The sequence below is a fragment of the Squalius cephalus genome (assembly GCF_949319135.1).
Source record: "Squalius cephalus genome assembly, chromosome: 21".
Lineage (NCBI taxonomy): Eukaryota > Metazoa > Chordata > Actinopteri > Cypriniformes > Leuciscidae > Squalius > Squalius cephalus.
This window is the reverse complement of record NC_137142.1, coordinates 26,292,036-26,316,880: the sequence shown is the minus strand read 5'-3', so window position 1 is coordinate 26,316,880 and position 24,845 is coordinate 26,292,036. Positions and strand designations below refer to the sequence as shown.

At 38.0% G+C, this 24,845-nt stretch overlaps 1 protein-coding gene across 2 annotated transcripts in view; it reads left to right on the top strand.

Annotated features, from left to right (window-relative positions):
* Window positions 1-24,845, top strand: part of akt3a (v-akt murine thymoma viral oncogene homolog 3a) — a 90,533-nt gene that overhangs the window by 41,644 nt on the left and 24,044 nt on the right. For both annotated transcript variants that reach the window (XM_079855256.1, XM_079855255.1), the window contains one exon: window positions 23,023-23,148. In XM_079855256.1, the coding sequence (XP_079711382.1) occupies window positions 23,023-23,148 (126 nt within the window). The remainder of the gene's footprint in view (window positions 1-23,022; window positions 23,149-24,845) is intronic.

Here is a 24,845-nt window from a genome sequence, read left to right as displayed (position 1 = left end):
TTTATATATATATATATATATATATATATATAATATTCATATATAAATATATAACATGATGTTAATAATATATGTTATTTATTATTATTTATTATACACAAATATTATATTTTATTGTTCCCATATATATATATATATATATATATATATATATATAATTTATGTTTTATATGAATTATTACTTAAATCTAAATATTTAAATAAAAACTTTGTGAAATACAATTTCATGGTTGGTTAGTTCAATTTCTGTTCTTTAAATTTACCTACCATTGTTAGATGTGGCCGAAATTACATTTTATCCCCATATGATATATAACAACAATGATACGCTAGTCATTTTATCAGACTTGCACTTTTACATGCAGAGGCCTCTGTTCCCATCCAGGGGGATGTAAAATAGCTTGTAGGACCGTCAGAACTATGCTTTGATGGGTGATTCTATATCTAAAGGCCCTTTAAGTCCTGACCTGGACCTTATTCACTTATACAGTGTATATAGGACATCTGATTCATGTCATGCTGTAAACCGGCTGTCCTGTTTAGCAGCGTTAAAATGATGGGGTACAAGAACTGGAACAGAAGGTGCTGTTCCTGCAAAGTTAGTGCCTGGACAAGGTGGCCATGACAAGTTTGACTAAGCAAATTTATGGATGCACTGTAGCAGGACTGTTGGAGTAGGCCTTATCTTCACGCCAGTCACAAATAAGAGTGTTTTATGACTATATATTTGTTATATGTATTATAACAAATAAATAACTTTTCTTAATTATGAAATCATACAGTTGTGCTGTGTATGAGACACTCTTCACGTTTCCAAGACTGCTGTACTTCCTTTCAAAAGCAAGTCATACAACTCTTTGTGGATGTCCTTTTCCTCCTGCACGGCTGGCTATCAATAATTCACTTCCCTTTTTCTTGAAATCTTTTAACCCAACTTTTACACAAAGACTCCAGCAGCCACTGCTCTCCTGGTAATTATAGCAGCAGCTGCTTACAGAGTGGCCTCCCTAACAGCTTTCTCTATGGGTTGTGTGTGTGTGTGTGTGTGTGTGTGTGTGTGTGTGTGTGTGTGTGTGTGTGTGTGTGTGTGTGTGTGTGTGTGTGTGTGTGTGTGTGTGTGTGTGTGTGTGTGTGTGTGTGTGTGTGTGTGTGTGTGTGAAATGGAACACCTGTTTGTTGTGGGGTCTCCAGATGACTGTTGTTGTCAAAGCCCACAGATGGGGGAAAGCGAAGGGGACTCTGTTCCCACCCCTCCGCTATTCTAGCGCAGGTTCCCTGCTGATCCGTCTCGCGACCGCTTGCAGAAAGAATGGGACGGTCAGCTGGCTCACCCCAGAAATACCACAGCAGACTCTGCTTTTGTCGTCTATTCCCTCCTCCCTCACGTTCTCTGGCTACATCCCATACTGTAAATCCAAAAAAACAACGATTATACCCATGAGTTCTAACACCTTTTTCTTATTACACATTTTTCTGAACTGAATCAGGTAACGATGTGGAAAAGCTAGTAGACTAGCGGAGCTCTGTCTGTACCAGAGGTTGTGCTACTAATAATCATTATCCGCCACTTTGACAAACTTGGTTGTACATTTTCTGCCATGCTGTATTTTTATCCATCTGTAAAATGTTGTAAAATGTAAAAATGTAGTATTTTTTAGTGTGACATTAATATCACAAGAACTTTTATAGCAAGAGCTCTTTTAGTCTCACCAGGCATTAGTTGCGTGTTCTAGGCTTTTATATTTTTATTTTGGTTTCAGAATTTTTTGTGTTCTATACTAGAGGAATATCACTAAAGCAGGGGAATGTTAATCATATATTTTTATCTGTTAAAATTATGGCTGCATGGTTAAACTGCGAAATTAAACAAAATTAAACCACACACGATTTGACAAAGGCTGCGATTTTAGTTTTTTTTTATTTAAAAATTTTATTTTTATGCGCAGTATAATGTACGATATATAGGGCTGCACGATATTGAAGAAAAGTGCGATATACGATAACTCATTAAATAATGCGATATTCGATATGCGATATGATATTGCTTGAAGTGTGTAAAATAAATTTTAATTATTTTTAAAATATATTTCAACAACATACATACTTGTTTCACATTCTTTTTGCTGCAGTGTTTTACTGTAGCATAAGAAGTGTTATTTTAACATCAGTGTAAACCACAGGGTTCAGGGTTTCAGGTTATCCTACATTAGTTTTATTTAACAACAGAAACTGAATAATCAAATGTAAAAATAAAACACTGCTTAGTTTTCTCTATATGAATTAAATATATACTGATTCTAATTAAAGCTACAAAAGTTAATCAGCCAAAGAGCAATGAGTGATTTTCTCTTTGTCTTTTGATCATGACCCCAATTATTGCAAGCTGTTGCGATATGCATATCGCGATATATACATTTGCGATATTTCGATAATTTCGATATATTGTGCAGGCCTAGTACAATATTTTATGTAAGATAATGGACGTCGTTCCATTAAATTCCAAAGGGCATCGTTTTGATTACATGACTAATAAACACATGACTATGACAATATAAGGTTTATCTGAGTTCAAGACTTCTTGGGTATTTTCATGATAATAGAGTAGGCTATATTTATACTTCAATGCCTATCAACATAGCCTTTATCACTGAATAGAATACTATGAAAAAATATGTTGTGTGCCTTATTCTATGTAAGAAGCCACATCATCTCAAAGAAGGATGTTTTCAAACACTCAACTGACATATGAAGTGAGTTTGGAGTAAAAACATGTTTTTAATGTTGTCTTTTGTTGGACAAGAGATTCGTAAATGCTTGGAAAGACGGAAAGATGTTTTACGCATGTTGCTTTTTCAACTGCACGTTATAAGCGACTCAATCTCTCAGTGCTTTCAGATTGAGAAGCATTTACTACTGATCACCGTGCTTCACTGACAAGCTGTGTATTAAAAATGATCGCAGCGTTTGCGATTTCATAATTGCACTTAGCCAAATCAGTTAAATCGTGATTTGCGATTAATCGTGCAGCCCTAGTTCAAATATTGGAAAGCATATTATAATATCCATCAAAGTCTTTAAAATTCTGTACAGGACAGACACATTTTGGTTTGCATTTAGTATTTCATTCATTATCAATGTTTCTTGTGCAGCCATGATCTTATAATCAGGTCAGAACAACCAGAACAGAAGCAACTGGTTGAGAGGGACTGCTGTGAGAAAGACTGGCCTTTTGTTAGGAAGCCTTTTCAAGACCATTGAAGATGATTATACATTCATCTGTGCATGTTATTTTGATGAACAAAGTAGTTTCTGGAATAGAACATATGGAACATTCACTCTTCACAATCCAATCAGTTCCTGATGGATAAATCATATCTTTTCATTTCATTTTCATTTTTTTCACCTTGAATATTATTTGACTTTTAAACAAATGGGTTAAATGGGTTGCCTATGTCATTTCATGTTGACTTTAAAATCTCTCCATATTTATTCAAAAGTACAGTGATATTGTAAAATATTACAATTTAAATGTTCTATTTGAATATATTTAAAAATGTAATTTATTCCTGGGCAAAGCAGAATTTTCAGCATCATTACAGTTTTCAGTGTCACATGATGCTTCAGAAATCATTCTAATATGCTGATTTGGTGCTCAAGAAACATGTCTTATTATTATCAATGATAAAACACTGTCTGTTGCTTAATATTTTGGTGTAAAGTAAACTGTGATTCATTAGAGTGTTCAAAAGAACATCATTTGTTTGAAATAGAATTAACATTATAATTGTCATTACATTATTTTGATGAATTGAATCTGTCCTTGCTGAATAAAATAATTAATTAAAATAATTAATTAAAGAAATCTTATTGACCCCAAACTTTTGAATGGTTCATGTATGTACACTACAGTATATGTATGTATTTATTAATTATTGTAAATGATCTTCATTTTTGGATTGACAGTTCTTATATTCTGAACCTGGTTCGCATCCACATTGATAGGAAGTATTCCATATTGTTTGTCCTGACAGTGCAGCTCAGCTGGCAGCCAGATTATTTCTTTGAATATATTACAGTTCTCAAACTGATTCCCTGATTTACTTTTGTGCTTTTTTCTTTTGCTTACAGCAAGGATGTTTTTGATTACCTACACTCAGCATTTGTATACTTTGCATGCTTTTACGTCCCTCTTCATCACTATATGTCTTCAGCGAGCTGCGAGTAGAGCATGTCTGAAGAGGAAAAACTAGACTAATCCTGGGATTAAAAGGCTAGAGTTTGTGTGGGCTAGATTAGGAGAGTGGAATCTGTTTTTAACCTTCGAAAAAGTGGCCACTGCAAAGAACACAGAGAGGCTGGTAATCCAGGATGTTTGAGCAAGCTAATTTCAGCAGCAGAATAAAGGGCAGCGGCCAATCCTGCGGGCTGGGGGTGGGCAGGTGTGTGGGTGGGATTAGTATCAAGTAGGGGCTTCAGAGAGGCTTTACTTTAGCGTGTGCTATACTGTCTGCACGTCGAGCTCAGGTTTATTGCTGCTCGCCTGCTATACGCTGGACGCAAAGCTTGTTTACGCATCGAGGATGATGGAAATTTCTCATCAATACAAGAGCCAGACATTTCAGTTGTGTGTGTTGTGGGTGCAAATGTAATTACGTTTAACATACGCCCCCTCAGTGCAACACAGCAGAGCTTTAGTGATAGATTAGCACTCCAGATCCTGACCTTAATTCTGTCATAGCAAAAAATTTGACCCTGTCACTCATGGGTGTTGATGGTAATTTGATTTGAGGTGTAGTGGTCCATGTAGGTCCAGCCTAATGTGCAAGTAATTAGGCCAAAGGGAAAGGAATTTAGTAGCTGGTAACCAGGTAAAATAGGGTATGCATGGGGTATGTTTCCTTTTTTCACTTGCTGTTATGTCTCACGCATAGAAAAGCATTCTAGCCTTGGGGTCACCTAAAAATGAAAAATCTAGAGATGCACCGAAACGGCATTTTCGTTTTTTGTCCGAAAGAGAAAAAAGGCAGAAAATATGAGCTGAAAATTTATACCGTCCTGTCCCTTAGTGTTCAGAGCTCAGGTTTCACTCTCGCACAGCATTTTTTTGTAACTTTGCGAGCAGCACCACATCCGAAGATGCACAACTTCGAAGCGACTATAATCATCCTTTAGTCACCCCTCGTGTCGTTCCAAAACTATGACTTTCTTTCTTCACTGGAACATAAAAAAAATGTTTTTTGGGTCTATGCAATGGAAAGTCAATGGTCACATACTGTTTGGCTACCAACATTCTTTTATGTTTTGCCGAAGAAAGAAAGTTGCACAGGTTTGGTAAATGATGACAGAATTGTAATTTTTCTGTGAAATATCCTTTTAAAATCCCCCCTTTTTTAACCATGAGCCTTTACACTCGACACTTGTCAAATTACACTTTTCATGTACATGCACTACAACTTCTTTGTGATGCTTCATATTAAAGTTCTTAACTATTTTGTCTAGCCTAAATGCATTAAAAATAAAACAGTAGAAACTTAAATCAGTTTTCAACACAGCATTAAGATGAGGTTACGTTAGCAAAATCTTGACAATTTTGCAGAAAAAAAGAATCCATTACAGAATCTGTGTGAGGAAATCTTTTTTATTATTAGTGTTTTTAAACAAACTTTAAGTAAGAGTTAGATTACATCTGAATGTAAAAGAGTTAACGTTCTCTTCCTCTACCTATCACTCTCCAAATACTGTTCTTTTCCTTTCTTTTTCTCTGATCAGCACAATACAGCAGCGATGGTCACAGTGACACTGACTCTCACATAGTAACATTCATTACCTGACCAAGCCCTCACTTTTTATTTCTCTTCCTTTTTTACTATAGATGTTCTTGAGGGAGCATTTAGTTTCTGCAGTGAAGTGTCTCTTTGGTGGGTCTCGGTGACTGTGCTCTTTTCAATGACAGAATTGCTCTGTCAGAGGCTTTTCCAGTGGTCGTATCCATAAGCTGAACTGTCTTCCTAGACTTTTGCTGCATTTACTATCTCTATTGTACATTACAACATGATATTATGTCCAAATTGATTGCCTTGTGTTAAAAATGCTCTGCTTTACTCATTCACTTGCTTGGGTGGCTTAGTGAGGCAGCAAATGAATCTTGTATGAGAGGAATTCACTTACCTGAAGCCCATTTAGAAATGATTGTGATTCAAATTGCACAGTTCAGTTTTACAAGCAGATGAGCAGAGAATGAAACCTTTAGATTTGACTCGTATGTTTGCACTCAGAGAAGCTTGTAGGCTGGACAAATTGAGTGCTGTGTGTAATATATGTTTTAGCTACTAACTTTACAGTAAATTCTTTGCTCTCCATATACATTATGTGCAGTATGACACTGTGGCCCTCACAGTTCCCCCATACATCTGACCATTCTGTCAGTTTGACTTCTTTTGGTTTCATTTACTTGTTTCACATTTTAGAGCATGATCATGAATTTGCATTTTTTGAGGGATTGATGCAGTCAGAATGTGGTAAGATGAAACGATAATGGCATGAAAATGTCTTTCTGTTGAGTTTTTCTCATTAGCTACAAGCAAAAAGAAAACTACAGCATGACCAGTGAAGTTTGATTCACAAACAATTTTATTGATTAGGTTTATTGAATCAACCGCTGACTCACTGAACTGCAAGTTATCATTATTTTCAGTCATTATTTAAAATTTTCAAAAATAAGATTTGTGAACACACTGTGTACAGATTACTGAGTGGATGTTGATATGAAAATGTGGTTACACTTTTGCAACAGATATATATAATTAACAATACCGACCGACTAATCAATTTTAAGCAATTTTCAGTTGCCACCTCAGTTCAAGTGACAAAAAGTAGAACAATTTACTGAAGTCTCATGTCTCAAGTAATTGTTCAATCAGTGTTTCAACTGCGGAAAGATGTCAATGAAACAACTTGAGAACAATATTTCATGCAACGTTGCATTTACCTCATAAAGCCATTCAAAGTGCATAAACCTGTTAATCAACTAGAAAAATGACTCTAGAGAGGAGCATTTTACTAAATATATGCACCATATTACAAAGTTTTAATGACAGTCACAGTTTAACGAACTGAAATAGAAACATATATCATTAAAAAGTTTATAAATACTGCCTTTTGTGCAATTTAAATGTTTGTATACAACTGTTTTTGAGTGTTGATTATTATATCTAAAAATAAATAGCTTTTGAATTTGTAAATTTTAACCATTATTATTAGGGTACCAACTGACAGGGTTCTCTGTATAGTTTATTGCATTAGTTGATATGTATATGTATGTATATGTATATATATATATGCACACACACCATGGTATTACCATATTAACATTGTAATCCATCACTGTGCCACTTTAAATATGGCAGTGTAGCAATGTAGTACAGTCTCAGATTTGACCATCTTTTAAGGGAGAGCTGGTGTTATAAGGAGCAGTGAAATAAGGAATATAGAGGTCCCTTATCAATTATTTCCTTGCATCACTTGCCAATTATGTATTTATTAGTTTGCCTCCTAGTTATAAGTAGAGATGGGAAAGAGGAAAAGTAGAATCCTCCCTAACCATGTAAATGACGGTTAGCATGGCTTTCAGGAGGGATAAATGCTTGCCATATGGTCTTCTGGCCATGTCCAAGTTTTCAAATTAGCGGCTCCCATCCCTCTCATTACTGCTGTTCCTAATGGAAGGAGGGGGAGGGGGAGGGGGGGTTCCGCTGCACGGGTGAGGTGGAGACTGACGTTCCCTCTTCCAATGACTAGTCTGTTCCCTGAGAGTGTGAATGATAAACACGCAGCCATAAATTAGCAGATAAGCTGGACTGACACTAACTCATTCCGGAAGCTCCTGAGAGTCTGCCTGGCAGCTTTTGGGTATACTGGGCTTTTACAGATCTTAAGGGTTGATGGAAATGGATGGAAAGGTTTTTTTTGTTGTTTTTTTGGTTGCGATTTAAAAAATATTGATCACATACGTGACCTGCAGTTGGCCAGATATGGGCAAAAAAGATTGCTCAACCTCTACTCAGGATTAGTAAAAAGTATTTTAACTCTGATTAAATGCCACAATTCAGGAAATAGTTCTGAAATAGGACTTTGATAGGATTTGTTAAACCATTAGCCTTACTAGTGACCTCTACCACATATGTGAGCAAAACCCCCCCGTACAGACCACAGAACATCCAGATTACATCAGATTATTTGCAGAAAGAGGATTTTAAAAGAAGGAAAAATCTTTAAATCAGATTGTTGGCTCTTCTCCTGAAAGGAAAAAACTACACTAATAATACATACTAAAGAAGATCACACAATCAGTGTCATTAATATGTACTGTAAGTATCACTATATGATGATTGGATTATGAGCACATGGAGCTTTTGAATCAGCGAGTGTCATTTCAGAGTCTTGCGTGACTTCCTTCTGATGGATCCTCTGGACGCTTTATCATGAGCATAGTGATGCAGGTTGTGTTCTGTTCAGCAGGGAACAGCGGGTCATTTGAGACGAGGCCCATACTGCAGTGGGGTGGACTCTGTGCAATGCAGCTGTGTCTTGGTGAACTCAACCTGGGGTCAAACACCACCGCTCTTCACCGTCCTGCCGCATCCATCAATGTCTTGGCACACCCCCTGCACGGCATGCTGGGAACGCTCCGCTCCTGACTGCTCTTGTGCTCGGACAAGAAGAGAGACAGGGAGTGTGACACTGTAAAGGACAAGGGAATCGCATTTGAATTTGCTTGCGAAGTTGTTACAGACTCACCTGATCCCCTCCAACTAATGCCCTCCCCTACATTAATAACAGTCTCCCACTAGGACTTTCAAGCATTGTGGGTTCGTCTCTTTCTTTCACACTCATTAATTGCCTCTCTTTCACACCCAGACCCTCTCTGAGAATCTCTGCCCAGCTGTGCTATGATCCCGGTCTGTGCAACACACACCAGAGCTGACAGAAGGTGTGTGTGTGTGTGTGAGAGAGGACGTTCAGGGCACATGTGTTTCAGCAGAGGGCCTCTTCCGCAGCTGTATTGTGGGAAACAAACAAAGAGTTATTATTGTGTCTGTGTTGAGATAGTGTTATGAGGGGTGAGACGGGGGCTTCGTGTGTGTGTGTGTGTGTGTGCGCGTGTGTGTTTCTTGGGGATGCTTCTGATTGGGTGATGAGCCACCGCTGCTGTTGGAACTGATTGTTGACTTGCCATCTGCCATCAAGAAAAGTGTGTGTATGGGTGCTCTCCCCGTAGCTGGGTATTGAGTAGTCTGCGTCGCGGAGAGAAGAGGTGGGAGGGAAGGAGTGAATGAGAAAGAGAGAGACGCATAAACATGCAGATGTCGCACGGCATAATGGCTGGAACTCAAGACTCGATATCAGGGCGCTGTTTGCATGACTAGTGTGGGAGGAGACTGGGAGATTTGGTGTGTGTGAGATACTAGAGTTTGCAGCGTACACATCATCTCACCGTATTTGAAAATGATATAGATGCTGGTTATTGTATAGATGTTTTATTTATGACAGAGTCATTTACATCAGTAGGTTCTCTTGAAATACCCAGTTGTCACCCCTTTAATTTAGCAAATTCTACTTAATTTTTGTCATATGATTACTTGGAAAAGCCATATCATATACAGCTATCTGTAATTGAGAGATGCACATAAGAAAAAAAAAAATTTAACGTAAATTTTCTACATGGCAAGTGAAAAATTTGTTCAAAGTTAGTTTTGTGTATTTATTTTATTATGGCTAAAGACTACACATGGATTTTTAAAATAAATTTAGTCATTTTAAATAATTAAATAATTGAAAATGTTTATTTTTTATTTTTTTAGTTAAAAAACTACCCATGGAATTTTAAATGAAGCATTTTCCCAAAACGTTAGCTGTTTGGTCAAGTCTATTATGCTTTGGGGTAAGCTGTGCCAGTGGCTCAACTAAAAGTTCTAAATGGAAAAAAATACTATTGCTGATTACTATAATTATTAATAATGGATACTAATAATATTACTGTAAATTCAACTTTTTCTGACTGTTTTATGAAATGCTATTTTCATATTTTATTTGAAATGTGGATCATACAAATATTCCTCCATGATTTGTACATCTGACAGTACGTCTATTAAGTCACTGGCCAATTGTTTTTTAGGAAGTCATATTTCTGTGGCAGTATGTTATAGATTTGTCTAATAGCAGACATTCTGAAATATAATTATGAGTAATAGTTTTACTTCCAACTCATTTCTCTTTGCCTATAATACATCTGAAGTTGCACAGCTTACCCCACACACAGATGCGCATACACACTTTTCTTCAGAAGGTGAGTTTAGGCTTAGGCGAGGGGTCACACGCTTGGGTGTTCTACCCAAGCTGTGCTTATAAAGGTCAGACAAAGACACGCCAGCAGCTCCAGGCTTTAAATAATTTATTTATCAACGGCCGTAAGATTGATCACAGTAGTCGTAATTGATGACTCAGGCTTTTTTTTTCTTTATTGAGTTTGTCTGCACATTCAATTTCCTCCTTAATACCCACTACAGCAGACAGAAGAAACTTAAAAAGAAGCATCTGTAACTTTCCATTTTCATTATGTGCCAGCCAGCTGAATGGTTAAACATGTATTTTATTTTTGTAGCATTGTTCATAATTGTTTGTGTGCTGCTAAAACAGGATTGTTTTGACAGCATTGAGCAGTGAGCACTTTATTCAGTTCTGCTGATTTTACTGACTCTAGCTTGCCAGCTGCAATTAAGTGAAAGGCATTGACGTTGCAGTCTACACCAAAATGATTTTTTTTGCAGCTATATTGTGCAAATCATTGTATTTCATATTACCATTTCAGTGACATTTTAGAGACCAATAAAAGCAATATTGAATGTTTTCACCCTGTTCAATAAATGTAAATGAAATGCTTTTCTCAAGAGTTTATATAAATGTCTAACAAAGTCATGTGATGCAGCCAACTGGCAGAAACATGGAAATAAAACAACATAAAACAGGAAATGATACCATACAAAGGACCCCTGCAGACCCTATGAGTTATTGCAGTGTGTCAAGGTCAATAAATCTCAGAAAAAATCAGATCATTTGACCATTTTGAAAAAGTAAACTTAGTTCATGTTGTAAAATGTGATGTGGTGCGACTCCCCAAAAAATAAACATTACATTAAAATATTTTTGAAAACTTTATTAAAAAGATAATGATGACAATAAAGACAAACATCTCATGTATTCAAGATATTGTTGTGCTTGTTGTTAGACCACATGATTTTGACATTTGGGTCATTTTTTGGAAAATGGTCAAATTAGTTTTTTTATTATTATTTATTGTTTGTTTGATTGATTGTTTTCTTATCGCCCAAGTGGGGACAGTTATCACTTATAATCTCCAAATCATTAAATATTAGTCGATGATTCGTCTGTCTATAGTTGCCAGTATGATGTACTTTATTAACAGGGTTCCATTCAGCACTTACAACTGAAGGAAAGTCAAACACATCAAGAACAGCAGCTCTGAGTAAAACAGCAGTTTGTGAACTCAAGTGTCATATCTGTCCAGCCTCCATTGAGCATCTCAATGGGTCCACTCTGAATGAAAGCTGGTGGTTGTGTTCGTCTTAATCTGAAGTGTTGGGATGTGTTTGGCGTTGTGTGTGTGGTAACGTCTGGTGGGTTGAGGGGGGTGAGGGTGGGACGGCCGAGTACAGGAAGAATTACATGGCTGTAGTTATTTACTTCAGCTGTGGTGTGTCTCTCTGAGGGAGATGGGTGGTGATGTTGGTTTCTGGAAGAATAGAGGATCGGGGATGCTTCACAAAGATGTGTGTGTGTTTGTACGTGTGGGAGCAGAGGCTGAGACAGGGGCTGGTCAGACAAAAGGGCCGAGGGGTTCTTGTATTGTCCCCCCATTGCCAGCTGTCTCTCCGCACAGTGGCCTGCTCTGGTGGATGCGCTGCTGAATAAATAATAGCAGCAACCCCACCACTCGCCTGTAATAGCCATTCAGAGGCCGGGACCGGGGAGCCTTTGCACCTGTTCACCGCTGTCCTGATGGTGCGACTCGCTGCTGCAGCCTTCTAAGACCTGAGCTGTTGTTCCTGTCTGTTTGTGTGTGGCCCCTGCGTTAGGGCCCTTTGTAGTCCTCTGATTGAGACCCTTCTAATGAAGTCACCTCCATTTGCTTTAAAATACACACCACCATCGTTCTTTAAAGAATTTTTTGGTGGGCAAATATGCATTAAATAATATTACAAAAGATTTCATTTCAAATACACGCTGTTCTTTTGAACTTTCTATTCATCGCTGAGTCCTGAAATAAAAAATGGTTTCCACAAAATATAAAGCGGCACAACTGTTGGGATGAGATCAGTACATCAGAATGATTTCTGAAGGATCATGTGACACTGAAGACTGGAGTAATGATCTTTGCCATCACAGGAATAAACTACATTTTAAAATATATTGAAACAGAAACAGTTTTTTTAAACTGTAATAATATTTCACAATATTACTGTTTTTATGCAGCCTTTATTGAGCTTAAAACGGTACTGTAAGTAGATATCATCCAACAAATACCAGTTTAACGCTGGAAATCACTTTCTCTCAGAATATTTCAATTTTCATTTAGTTATTGTTTGTTGCCCCTTAGACTTCTAAGGCAAAACTGTCAACCCATTTTGTAGAGTTCTTTACTGAGAAACTCTTATTTTCTGTGGTAACTGACAGCATGCCACAGTCGATAGAAATTAACTTATATTTAACCCATACTTTATTATCAGCCTTGTTGTAGTTCAGCCCATAAGGACAAAGCTGACAGTTTTGATTTATGATGCTGGCAACGTTGACTGTGTGTTTTGAATACGGACTACATTTCAAATGCTCCCTGAGTTTCAGATGTTTGGAGCCTGTATGTATTATGCATGCTCCAGAGGCTATGGTAACATGTGTAAGTCACCCTGCGAGACCGTCCTGACTCTATGAATTAATTATGGCTATGATAACAGTCCCATCAGGACGTGTGTGTGTCTGTGTGTGTTAGGAAACTTGTTGATATTCGGCGTGGGCCGGTTCATGAATGGAATCAAGCATTAAAATGGGACCAGTAAAACAGACAAAAAAGCTCCTCATGCCTTTGATCTTGTCTCTGCTTCAAAGGGTTGACAGAGAGCAGTGCTACTCTCACTGGAGAGTCCTGTAATCCATAGCGCGTGCACACACACACACGGACAGACGTATTGTCAGTGCGGCCCCTCACAATAGCACAGTGTAAAATAAACCAGCCTGCTCCTGGGGGACACGCCTTTCACTAAAGATCGTTCCCTGACCTCTGGCTGCTACGGCAACTGTTGGGAAGTTCTTCATTGTTGCGCTCGTCTTTTATTCTAAATGATTCATGGGTCAGGCTTTTCACAGCAAACTGTTTCGTGTGACCTGCTACGCTTACATTCACTCACACATTATGAACTGTGTCTAATTGGCATGAAATGTGCATTAAGTTCAATTATAACTCTTAATGTGCTATGATGAACTTTGTATATGTGTATTTGCTTTATGACATGCAAAGGTACGCTTGTGTCTCCCATTATATTAAATTCAGTTGACCTTTCCTGTGCTTTTAACAGGACTGCAGCCGCTGAGCATGACTGCACATAACGCAGCAAATTCTGCAGCCCATTTAACGTGAACAACAGGCAAATTAGATTGCAAAACGGATGGCCTGATTGGGCTCAATTGCTGATATTTGATTAACCGATCAAAGTTGCTGCCAGTTCCTCCAATAATCTCATTAATTAGCCGTGTTTTATGTAGAAATACAATCAGAGGTGAAGGGCAGGTACATGCGATTCATCTCAGTACTGACACTGACACAATACCATTATCCTTGACATCGTGATTTGGTGAATATTCCTACATAACACTGTTTAAAACGTTAGGGTCGTTATGAATTTTTTAATGTTTTTGAAAAGTCTCTTATGCTCATTAAGGCTGCATTTGTTTGATCAAAAATACAGAAAAGAGTAATATTGTTACATTTTGTTACAATTTAAAGTAACTGTTTTCAATTTGAATATATTTTAAAATGTAATTTTTTCCTGTGATGGCAAAGCTGAATTTTCAGAATCATTACTCCAGAATTCAGTGTCACATGATCCTTCAGAAATCATTCTAATATGCTGATTTGCTGCTCAAATAACATGTATTATTATTATTATTAATATTATTATTTAATATTTTTTTTGATGAATAGAAAGTTCAAAGAACAGCATTAATTTAAAATTGAAATCTTTTGTAATTATCAGAAATATACTTTATTTTAAGTTTGTCATCATGGTTGAAGGGTGTAGTTTTTGCGGCACTAGTGGCAGCAATAAGAATTACAGTCTGTTTGAGTGGTCTGGCTTCGTCTCGACGAACGGTATTTGGGAGGTGTCTGTTTGTCCAAGCGATAGAAGATGGGAGAGTGTTTGAAACTTTGTTTTATAATTGCAGTTCTCTTTGTAGTGCAAAACTACCCACTTTTAATATTTGAGAATGTTATTAGCTGCTCATGTTCATTTTCTGCTGTTCAGCAGATTCTGTTCATATACTGAGAATGCAACGCGTAATGATTTGCCTCTGTGTTTATTTGTTAGTTGAATGAATACTTCAGCCTCTCTCTCTCTCTCTCTCTCTCTCTCTCTCTCTCTCTCTCTCTCTCTCTCTCTCTCTCTCTCTCTCTCTCTCTCTCTCTCTCTCTCTCTCTCTCACACTCACACACACACACACACACACACACACACACACACACACTGCACACAGGGTGTAACTCAGTTTCTCATATACATGCTGAACCGTCAAACTATCTGTATCTGTAATTCAGTGCCATCTAGTGGCTGAAGTTGTTAACAGAGTTTACTTTACTTCAGTGTATGGCCAGAAATGTACTATGATGCGTCAAGAAAGTTTCCTTTTAATGAAATATTTGTTTTCTTTCTTTTCAGAAACTGATTTGATGTATTGTTATTTAAATTTTGTGTGTATTGTAATTTGTATTAATTTATTTTATTAATGGAGTTACATTATTTTGATATTGAAAAATATCATCAATTATTACATATACTTGGTAATCCAATGTATCTACAATTTTATTGTATATTTCTTACAGTGTATTAAATAACGACAAGCAGCCGAATTTCAGTAAAGATGTTCAGTGTAGTGTGAATGCAAACACTCTGTAGTCAGTCTGTTTAATAGACATGGAGTTAAACCTTTGACACAGCATCATGTATTTGCAGTGCTGTCACATATAGATTGCTGATGCTTAAACTATCCCGTTACATATTGGAGTGTGTGTGCGATGTGCACGTGTGTGTTGGCGGGATGGCCTCTCCGTACGGGCCCAGTGCGGCAGCTCTCTGCACCAGCTGGGGGGCTGGAGGAGCACCAGGAGGGCAAGCTGTGTGCAGCTGGCGGACTGAAATCTGTGCAGGCCTCATGGGAGCCTCCTGTCCCTGGGCACCCTTGTCTCCCTCCCTCATCCCCCCTCCAGCCGGCCTAACATCCCTCTGCCCTGTTGCCGCCCATTGTCTGATGCCTCCATCAAGAAGGAGTCTCTGCGGAAGGCATCTGCACTCACTTAAACAGAATAAATGGCCTTGAGGAAGTTTGGCTGCGGTACATGCAGTTTCATCCCCGTCTCTATTTTGCATAATGTGTAGTAACTAAAAAGGTGAATTCAGTCATTTGAGGAGAAAACAACATAAAGATTAAAAAATTTCTGCAAACAAGATTTCCGAAACACACCTATCGCCCCTTCTAGTCCGACCTTCGTCTGGCTCTGTTGAGCCTCAAGTTGACATGTTGCTCAAACAAACAGAACAGAGTTTTGAAAAGTCTGTTTACAGTGGGATCTCAGCTTATGAAAGCCAGACCAGAAGTTAATTTAATTGGTAATGAGTGTTCTTAGGACTCAAAGCTTTTATTAAATGGTAGCAATAGCAATATAATAAGACACCAATATTTAATAAATCATTACATTTCTATAATAATAAAAAGGAAATGGCTTATGTTGAAAAAATCCCCCCTGAACAAATATTTAAAAACTTAAATATAAAATAAATAGGAAATGTGTATTATGCTGAATAAAAAAAAACGTTATATTCATATTTCCAAATGATTATGTTTGTAAAAAAGTGTATTCTGCTAAATAACCCCCCCCCCCACAATAATATTTTAAAAACATATTATTATTAAATGATGATAATAATAATAATAATACCCCCCCCCCCCCCCCAATATGATATAGTCCTTCAGTTTAACTGTAGGCTGTTTGCAGTTGTCTGAATATTTAAATTTGCGCTCAAATGTGTGCTTCGTTCACAGCTTTTAAATGCAGCTCTTTCAAACCGAACCAGACTAACTGTTCTTATTTTGTTTTATAATTTATATTTTATTATCGAATGAGATTACATGTTTGTTTATTACATTTGTAAAATAATTTGGTAGATGGAAACTGAATGGTAAATTATTTTTAGACTTAAAATGAACATGTAGTTTAAGTACAGATGTTGAACAGTTGCTGGTCTCCATGGTAAATGTGATGTATAGGATCCATTGAGTCATTTATTACACTCAAACTCTCAGCCTCCTTATTTCATCAGACCCTAAACCCCTGGTGTTCACAACCGTACATTAAGTCTCTGTTACACACACATGCTCTTAATAGTATCATGCAGCAGGGGTTTGTCAGGGTTATTCCATGTGCACATCCATACAGACACTCCTTCCTGCTGCGGTCTAATGACACTAATTCAGGTTAAGTGGATTGGCTTGAGCCAGCCCTGGATTGCATCTAAGTTGTCTGAGAGCCTCGTGTCGAGTCCACGGCTGCAGTGCCACTGGCTCACCCTGATGCCCTCCCTGAGGACACAGAGGACACACACACTAATGCCTGCACTGGAAGCCATACTGAAACTGTAATCAATAATGTTATCCCTTAAAACTCATCTTTGATCACCAAAATTAAATATTTAAATGTTTTTTTCACCTGTGAAAATAAATAATTTATTCATGGTTTAAAATAGCTTGAATGTAACTACACCCTTTCTTCATTTATTATACACAAATCCATTAATATGCAAAATAGTCTCCGCCTCCACTCACACACGCTCAGAATACCTTATCCACTCGGTCAACTTGTTGTAAACGCTACACAATGGCAAGTGGAAATACTGGTTTAATTCAGCCATACATGTTTGAACCAGAAACTGATTCAGAAGATTAAGTGAAAGAGTGAATTATACAGGCTCGTCTACAAGTCGATGTATCAGAATGGTAATGCGTTTTATATATCGCTCTCTACGTCGGACACATAACGGCAATTGATCTGATTAGCTTTCGGTTTTACTATGCTATCAAACAGCGGTAAGGCTCACTTTTGGGGGGTTATCCACTCTGTACAGTACCTAGTACCTGGTACTGTTTCTAAATTTCAGTGGAAAAGCAAACCGAGGCAAAGTAAAGCGAGACGAGCCGTGCCGAGGCGTACCAGGCAGTGGAAAAGCGGCAAAAGTGTTGCTAATGTTACACAAACCATGTTCCGTTCGCCATCTCAGAGTCAGACCGCTGCCTTCTCTGTGTCCTTAGAAACGCATTGAACAACTTAAAATGTAAGTGGAGAAAGGGGAATATAGTTAATCATAACATCGTAATATACATAATTTATCCGCTATATTGTTAAATCAACAGAAAAATATACCGGGGAAACCTGGCTTCTCTTGAGACTCCCCTGCTTCGCAGCATAGTTAATGATATGCTAAATCCTGCCCGCACGTTGACGTGATTGGTTACAACATATTTGTGATGTAGAGAACAAGGGCGATTTCAAATCGAGTTTTTGGTTTGCGTATATACTGAGAGAAAATACTCAGCAATGCTGTTGACTGATGAATTTGCACATGGTTTGTCTCAAAGCATATTAAAAACACCAGACATATAAACAACATTAAAAACTTGATTCACCAAAGGGGGTCTTTAATTTCTTTAAAAACAACAACAACAATTGTCTTTTAATTGTCAAGTCAAATTATGTTTCTTTTTTATTTGCATCTCATTGAACATAAGCCCTTAACGGGCCTGCAGTCCACAGCAATATATTTTATTTATATTATTATTATATTTATGTTATTTTAAGACTCATTTTGTTGTTTTTCAAAATCTTACACAATGGTAAAGTACTACATGTACTTTACACTGCCTTACATTGACAAGAACAGAATGCAACTCTAAGCAAGAAGTGAAATGGTATATTCCTTGAAAATATTCAGGGTTGTGGCCTCACCATCTTATCCACCATGTCTTTAAGGGACTTTGGTGTCACTGCGGGGTAGTTTGCTTTTTTTCTTGGTCGGTGTGACGGTGGTGAATCAGATGCCAATCTGTCTTGTTGTGTCTGGCAGTCTTAACAGGTGATATGACCTTCATCTCTGTAAGGGGATCAGTGTTTAAGTCTTTGTCGGCAATTCAGGCGAAAATACAGCAAATCCCCAGAGCTTAGCTAAGTATTGTCACTTTTACTCCACTCCTGCCCACCTTGGCTAAGCCCCGAAATTGCATTTGACAAGTTCACAGCTGCATCGCCTTCCAGTGGAGCTGATTAGCATGTCTAAGTCTGTCTTGGGGTTGGTCACGTTTGACCAAGTACAGTTACATAAAGGAAAGGTTGAGTCATTTAAAAGTCACTGACATTATCGAGATTGGTCTCTGTAAAAGTCTGTCGCTTTATTCTGTTTATTACTGTTCTTTTTCACCCTCAGACTGATGCTGAGACCAGTCTATGTGCAGTTTACATTTGGTTCCAAACAGAAGATGGCTATTCAATTATCCCAGGGCTTGATTTTGATGTTCATTTTTTATTATAATAAATTCCATTATAAAAGAGTTATATAATTGTATTATTTTATATATTTTCCAAATGATTTGAATCTTAACGAGTGAAATGATCATAATCCATTTGAATGTTTATTTTTTTAACGCAAATTATGACATAAATTCCGCCACTTAGTTTTTGCCATTTAATAGTCCGTGTACCAAGGTAATAAAGACCATCCTTAATATGATATGTAGATGTACTGTATGAATTCAATAAAGAAAAATCAAGGTAAATAACGCTTAAGTTTTATATTTTTATTGTCCAACTTAGTAAACAGAGGAAATGTTCATGTTTCAGACAAATGACTGGGTTCTCCTGTGATGTGTTTGTCTACAGCTGGAAATAAAACTATGTTTTATGGGAGTTTATTTCTTGAAAGTCCACAGGGGTGAAAGTGGCCATACTTGAATCATCTGTCTGCCAAAATGCTCACTGAATTCATCATAGTCATATCACAGTTAATGAATGAACATCTGCAGCATTAAAGTGCTGCCGTGCTAACCATCAGAACATGGGTCAGACTAAGAAGCAATACTTCTGACAATAGTTTCTCAGAGAAACTGTTTGCTGTGTGTGTGTGTGTGAATGAGTCAGAGTGTGAGTGTGTCCATGCTGCGTCCGTCTCTGCCAAACTGACAAAGTGACTCCAGCCGCTCTCCTCCGGCAAGCTGCTGCGGTACATGGTGAACAAAACACACCAATCTCCACAAGCGGCCAGCTCTCCCTCCCGCGCATTCTCCATCCGTACTGCACCACCTAATGCTGCCCACGTCTCGGACCACGTGCCGGGGCCCAGGCTGCGCTGTAGCGGCTGTGGGCGCTCGTGCCCAGGCGAGCTGGTGCCGCTTGGAGTGCCCGGCGTGTGCTGGAACGCGACAGCCCGCTGGTCCCAGGGCACCCATCACATGCCCATCTTTAAGCCATCTGCAAAGTAGAGCAGTTCCCGCCAAAGCATTAAATTAAATCCTTGTTTGGGCTGATTAACAAATGGCCTTGTTTTTTTGTGTTCCGTGGGTTTGTTTTTTCCTCCTGTCCTGCTGAAGCTCCATCACGTCGGAACGAGCGTGGCAGAGGCAGCGAGCCTTCGGGAAGTCTCAGGAGTGGCTCGGATGTTTTGGGGGGAAGTTTGCTCAGGATCGCGTCTGTCTCGAAAGTGGCCCGTCCAATTCTCCGTCCCACAGCCATCAGGCTGTCACAGACCACAGACAAATGAACAATTAATCTGGGCTTGTAATTGAATGGCACCCAGTATGATATTTTAATTGTTCAATTGGAGCTGTTTGGATTCAGAACTTAATTGGAATGGGGCGGGAGGGACTTTGGATGTCCTGTTGCATATTTGCCAGCGATCGCTCAGGTATTACCTGCAAGCTTTTTAGTCAGAGAAAGTGTATCGTTATGCAGTTTCTTACGCTCTAACCAAGCGTATTCATTGAACGGCCAACCGAAGCGGTCAACCACTTATCTGAATGTCTGAGGTGTTCACGACCCTGGTGCTTGGTAATAATGGTAACCAATAGGACTGTTCACTTTGACCGAACGCTCTGGAAACTTGAGGGTAGAAGCATCACCAGCGCCTGCCAGACCAACTGTCCGCCTACTGTTTTGGATCTAAAGAAACAAATTTCACGATTGAGAAGCCAGTAAAAATGGCTTGATGAAACAGCACTGGCTGGGTTCGAGCGACATTTGCTTTTAGTCACGCAGCCCCTTCTGTTCAACCCCTGGCTCTGTCATTCTACTCTACGCTGGTTAACAAGACACCATGGCTGATCCAGAATCAGATTGTTGATTAATCTCTTTGCTTTGCGTTTGTCCATAACTGATCCACCAATAATAGGTATAAATGAATGTTGAGTGTGACAGTTTAGAGAAGATGAAAGTTTTTTTTTTAATTAGTATATTATATATTGTATTATTTAAAAAATTCTATTCTATTATTTTTTAAATATTATTATATTTTCTATTGCATTACATTTGGTTATATTATTTAAAAAATAACTTTTGCTACTTTTTATTGTCTGAAAAAGAAAATTAAAAGGGGGCAAATGGAATCATGACAAAGGCTGGATTCGAACCTACGTTTCCCGTATGAGTACCACACAGCATGCCTTTCTAATTGATAAATCTTTGAAAAATTAACAAGCCCTCTTACTAAAGTTTTATCTGTAGAGAAAATAATATGGTCAGTGACAGATAAATGTATGTAGGATCACTCTGACGACCATCACAGCCCGCTTTTATCCTTCATCCTTTTTCCCTTCTTCATTTGTACCTCTTGATTGGAAGGCGGATGCCTCTGTTCAGCTGTTCCCTCCTACCCAGCGATTTCTCTTCCTCGTTGAGGCATACCGGCAAAGACCTCCGTCTCCTCAAATTAACATGAGCAGGTGTTTTTCTCTGATGTGTTAATTAGGAGAAGCTGGTGTCATTATGCTTTAAGTGGATGTTACAAATAGAACATGTTGTTTATTTTCTCTTCTGCTGAAAAAAGTGATCAGAGCTGTCACGAGGCTCATGTGTCACTTAGAGAAGATCGTGGATAATTACCAGGAGTTCAGAATCTGAAAGTACATGTCTGCGGATTCTCCTGCGTCTGCACTTGAACGAATACCAGATTGCCGATTTTAATAAATACTATTAGCAAGAACAGATTTAAACAGAGTCCTGAGGTTAGATTCAGCATATTTTTTTTGTCGGAGGATTGCATAGCTTTATGGCTTAAATAATAACAAAAGTAGGATGTGTTTTTGTTGACTAAACTTCTGTTTCTAAATAATGACTAAAGGAACATTTCATAAATCATAATTTACTGTACTCTCTTTTTCTGTGAACAACTTTAACTTTGCTCAACTACTGTAATGCTTGGAATATGGTGGAAAATGATGACATTTTTTGGTATAAATGCACTGTATGTTATACATAAATTTACTGTAACACTTTTATTTCAGTGGTCCACTTTAGACATTTTACTAGCTCATGTAAAGTAACTTTACAACTACATGTTAACTAGCGGTCACTTTATTTTGATGGTCTCCCAACAGACATTCTACTGACTATAAGTGACTTATTCAACTTACTGTATTTTACTAACCCTAACACCTAACAGTCTACTAATACTCTGATGAGAGTTACTTGACATGTAGTTGCGAAGTTAGTTATACTTAGTAGAATATCTAAAGTGGACCATAGAAATAACATTTCTTGTTTCCTTTTGTGTTTACCTCATGGTGCGATTATGACGCATAACAGACGAAATTACATTTATTTCTATCCCACAAATATTACTTTTAAGGAAATATCAATTGAACATGAACTTTCCTTTGTTAAATGCACGAAATTGCAAATGAACAAGTCTGTTTGGTTCCAGCATCCAGCATGCATCACTCAGCAGGCAGATGTTATGTGCATTATCACTCTTGAAGCCTGTTATTGGACCGTGTGTGCGTGCGGCTTTGCCCCCTGCGTGGTGATGCTGACACCCTTGTAATCCTGCTGTTTATTATTAGATAGCACAGGCTGTTGCACCAGAAGTTTTGCATGATAATATGGCATGACCAGCTGCTCAGCAGATGTTGTTTTTTGTGGCTTTAGCATAGAAAGGTTAAAGGTGTCTCTGCTGCCCCTTGTGAGGATTCTCTGACCCCCCACATAGTGCGTTTCCGCTCACGTTTTACTGTAAGCCGACCTGGTGCCACCGGCCTTAGTTTGGGCTGTTCTTACACCTGCCCTCGGATTTAGGCAGATAATGCAGTAGCTGACAGCTGGACTAGCAGTGGTAAACATGTTAACATTTTAATCCTGTGATTAGTCAAATCCAAAGTCAAAATTAAGTCAATTCAAGCGCCGTTCATTCTGTGTGTTTGGGGTCTTAATCTTGTGATATTAATGCATGTAGTTTGCCACTACCCAAAACAATGAGGTATTTTTTTTTAAATGGGTCATTTTTTTTTCTCTCCAATTATATGTAACGAAAAGAAAGTATGAATGTGAGGTTGAGTTTTTAGTGTGCATGTATTTGCATAAGTAGTTTGAGGTCATGTGTTTTACTCTTTGCATTTAAATGTACATTTATTTCCCCCCCCCAGGTGAATATATTAAGAATTGGAGACCTCGCTACTTCCTGCTAAAAACCGATGGGTCCTTTATTGGATACAAGGAGAAGCCACAGGATGCAGATCTTCCCTACCCTCTCAATAACTTCTCTGTTGCAAGTAAGTGATGCCTTCAAAGCACAACAAGTAAGATTTTGTTCATTCTTTATCTTTTGGGAGGCAACAGAGAGGTAAATCTCCATGAATTTTGCAGAGAAGACTGGATTCATTGATCTGTATTGCATTTAAAATTAAATCCATGTCCTAATGTATTCACACAATGTATCTTTGAATGGTCTGTGGTTGGGGTAAATTCTCATTTTATTTTTCATGAAGTCAAATTTTGAATTCTCTCTGAAAATTAGAATAAAACAGGCTGTTTTTTTTGCTACTGTCCCCTTAAATTTTTACCATGTAAAATGACCTTTGTTATGAGGCAAAGCCTGTTGTACATTTCAGAAGGCTCACAAAACAAGTGCAGAAGCCACTCAAACTGTTAAGGCAGTTCTGAAATAAATAAATGGACTCCAGTGAAAATAAACTTCAGCTTGTTTCTAATGTTGGATCCTTGAGGATGTGCAAAAATGTGATTAATATGAGACATAATGCTTTACAGTCATTCACAGTTCCGTTTCACCGTATTCTTCTTAAGTTTGAGTTTTTAAAATAATTTTTTCAGGGCAGTGGAGTAAAAGCATCAAAAGAAGTGACTTATTTCCTCTGAAACACAACTCGAACTCAAGCGCCCTACGTTGTGGATTTCCAGCTTTCAGCGCTGGTTTCTGGACACGTGCTACGAGCGGCTCCCAAACCCTCCATCCGTCAAAAGGCCCAGCCAGGTTTTAATCTAAAGGCTGGAGGAGCGAGAGGTGGCCATACATCCGGCCTGGGCCTGTTGGCAGTGGGAGAGGATTGCCACATCTGTTGCAGAAAGCTGGGAGGCCAGGTGGTGCTGGGAGGCTGATAGCCTAATGCACTCTCTGAAATGGCATCGCTCTCACCCCCTGTGCAATGAGCTGCCACCAGACTGCCTTCCTCCGGCCCGCTCTCACCGAGTCCTGTACACAGCCTGACCAGCCATGCATCTGCTCCCTAGTACACCACACTCCATATTGACCAATTTGTCTTTTTTAACAATGATTGCAGCATATGACAAATTGCTTTGCACAGTGAAATCCACCAATTTGTAAACACGACCCTATGAGTACAGGTGGATTTTTTGAAGGAAGAACAGGACATTTTTACTTCTACATAAACATTAAAAGATCAATTACATGACATTTTTTGTTACTTTCTGTAAAAAACAAAAAAACAAAAAAAACAGTAATATTGTGAAATATTATTACAATTTAAAATAACTGTTTTCTATTTGAATGTAATTATTCCTGTGATGCAAAACTGAATTTTCAGCATCATTACTCCAGTCTTTAGTGTCACATGATCCTTCAGAAATCATTCTAATATGCTAATTTGCTTAATGCTCAAAAACATTCGTTATTATTATAAAAAAAAAAGGATTCTTTGATGAATAGAAAGTTCGATTTCAGCTAAATGCTGTTCTTTTGAACTTTCTGTTCATCAAAGAATCCTGAAAAAAATGGTACATAACTGTTTTCAATATTGATAATAATAATAATAAAAGTTTTTTTGAGCAGCAAATGTTACAAAACATTATATTTAAAATAAATGAAATAGAACTTTCTATTCATTGAAGAATGCTGGAAAAACAAATGGTACACAACTGTTTTCAAGATTGATAATTAATGTTTTTGAGCATCAAATTAGCACATTAGAATGATTTCTGAAGGATCACGTGA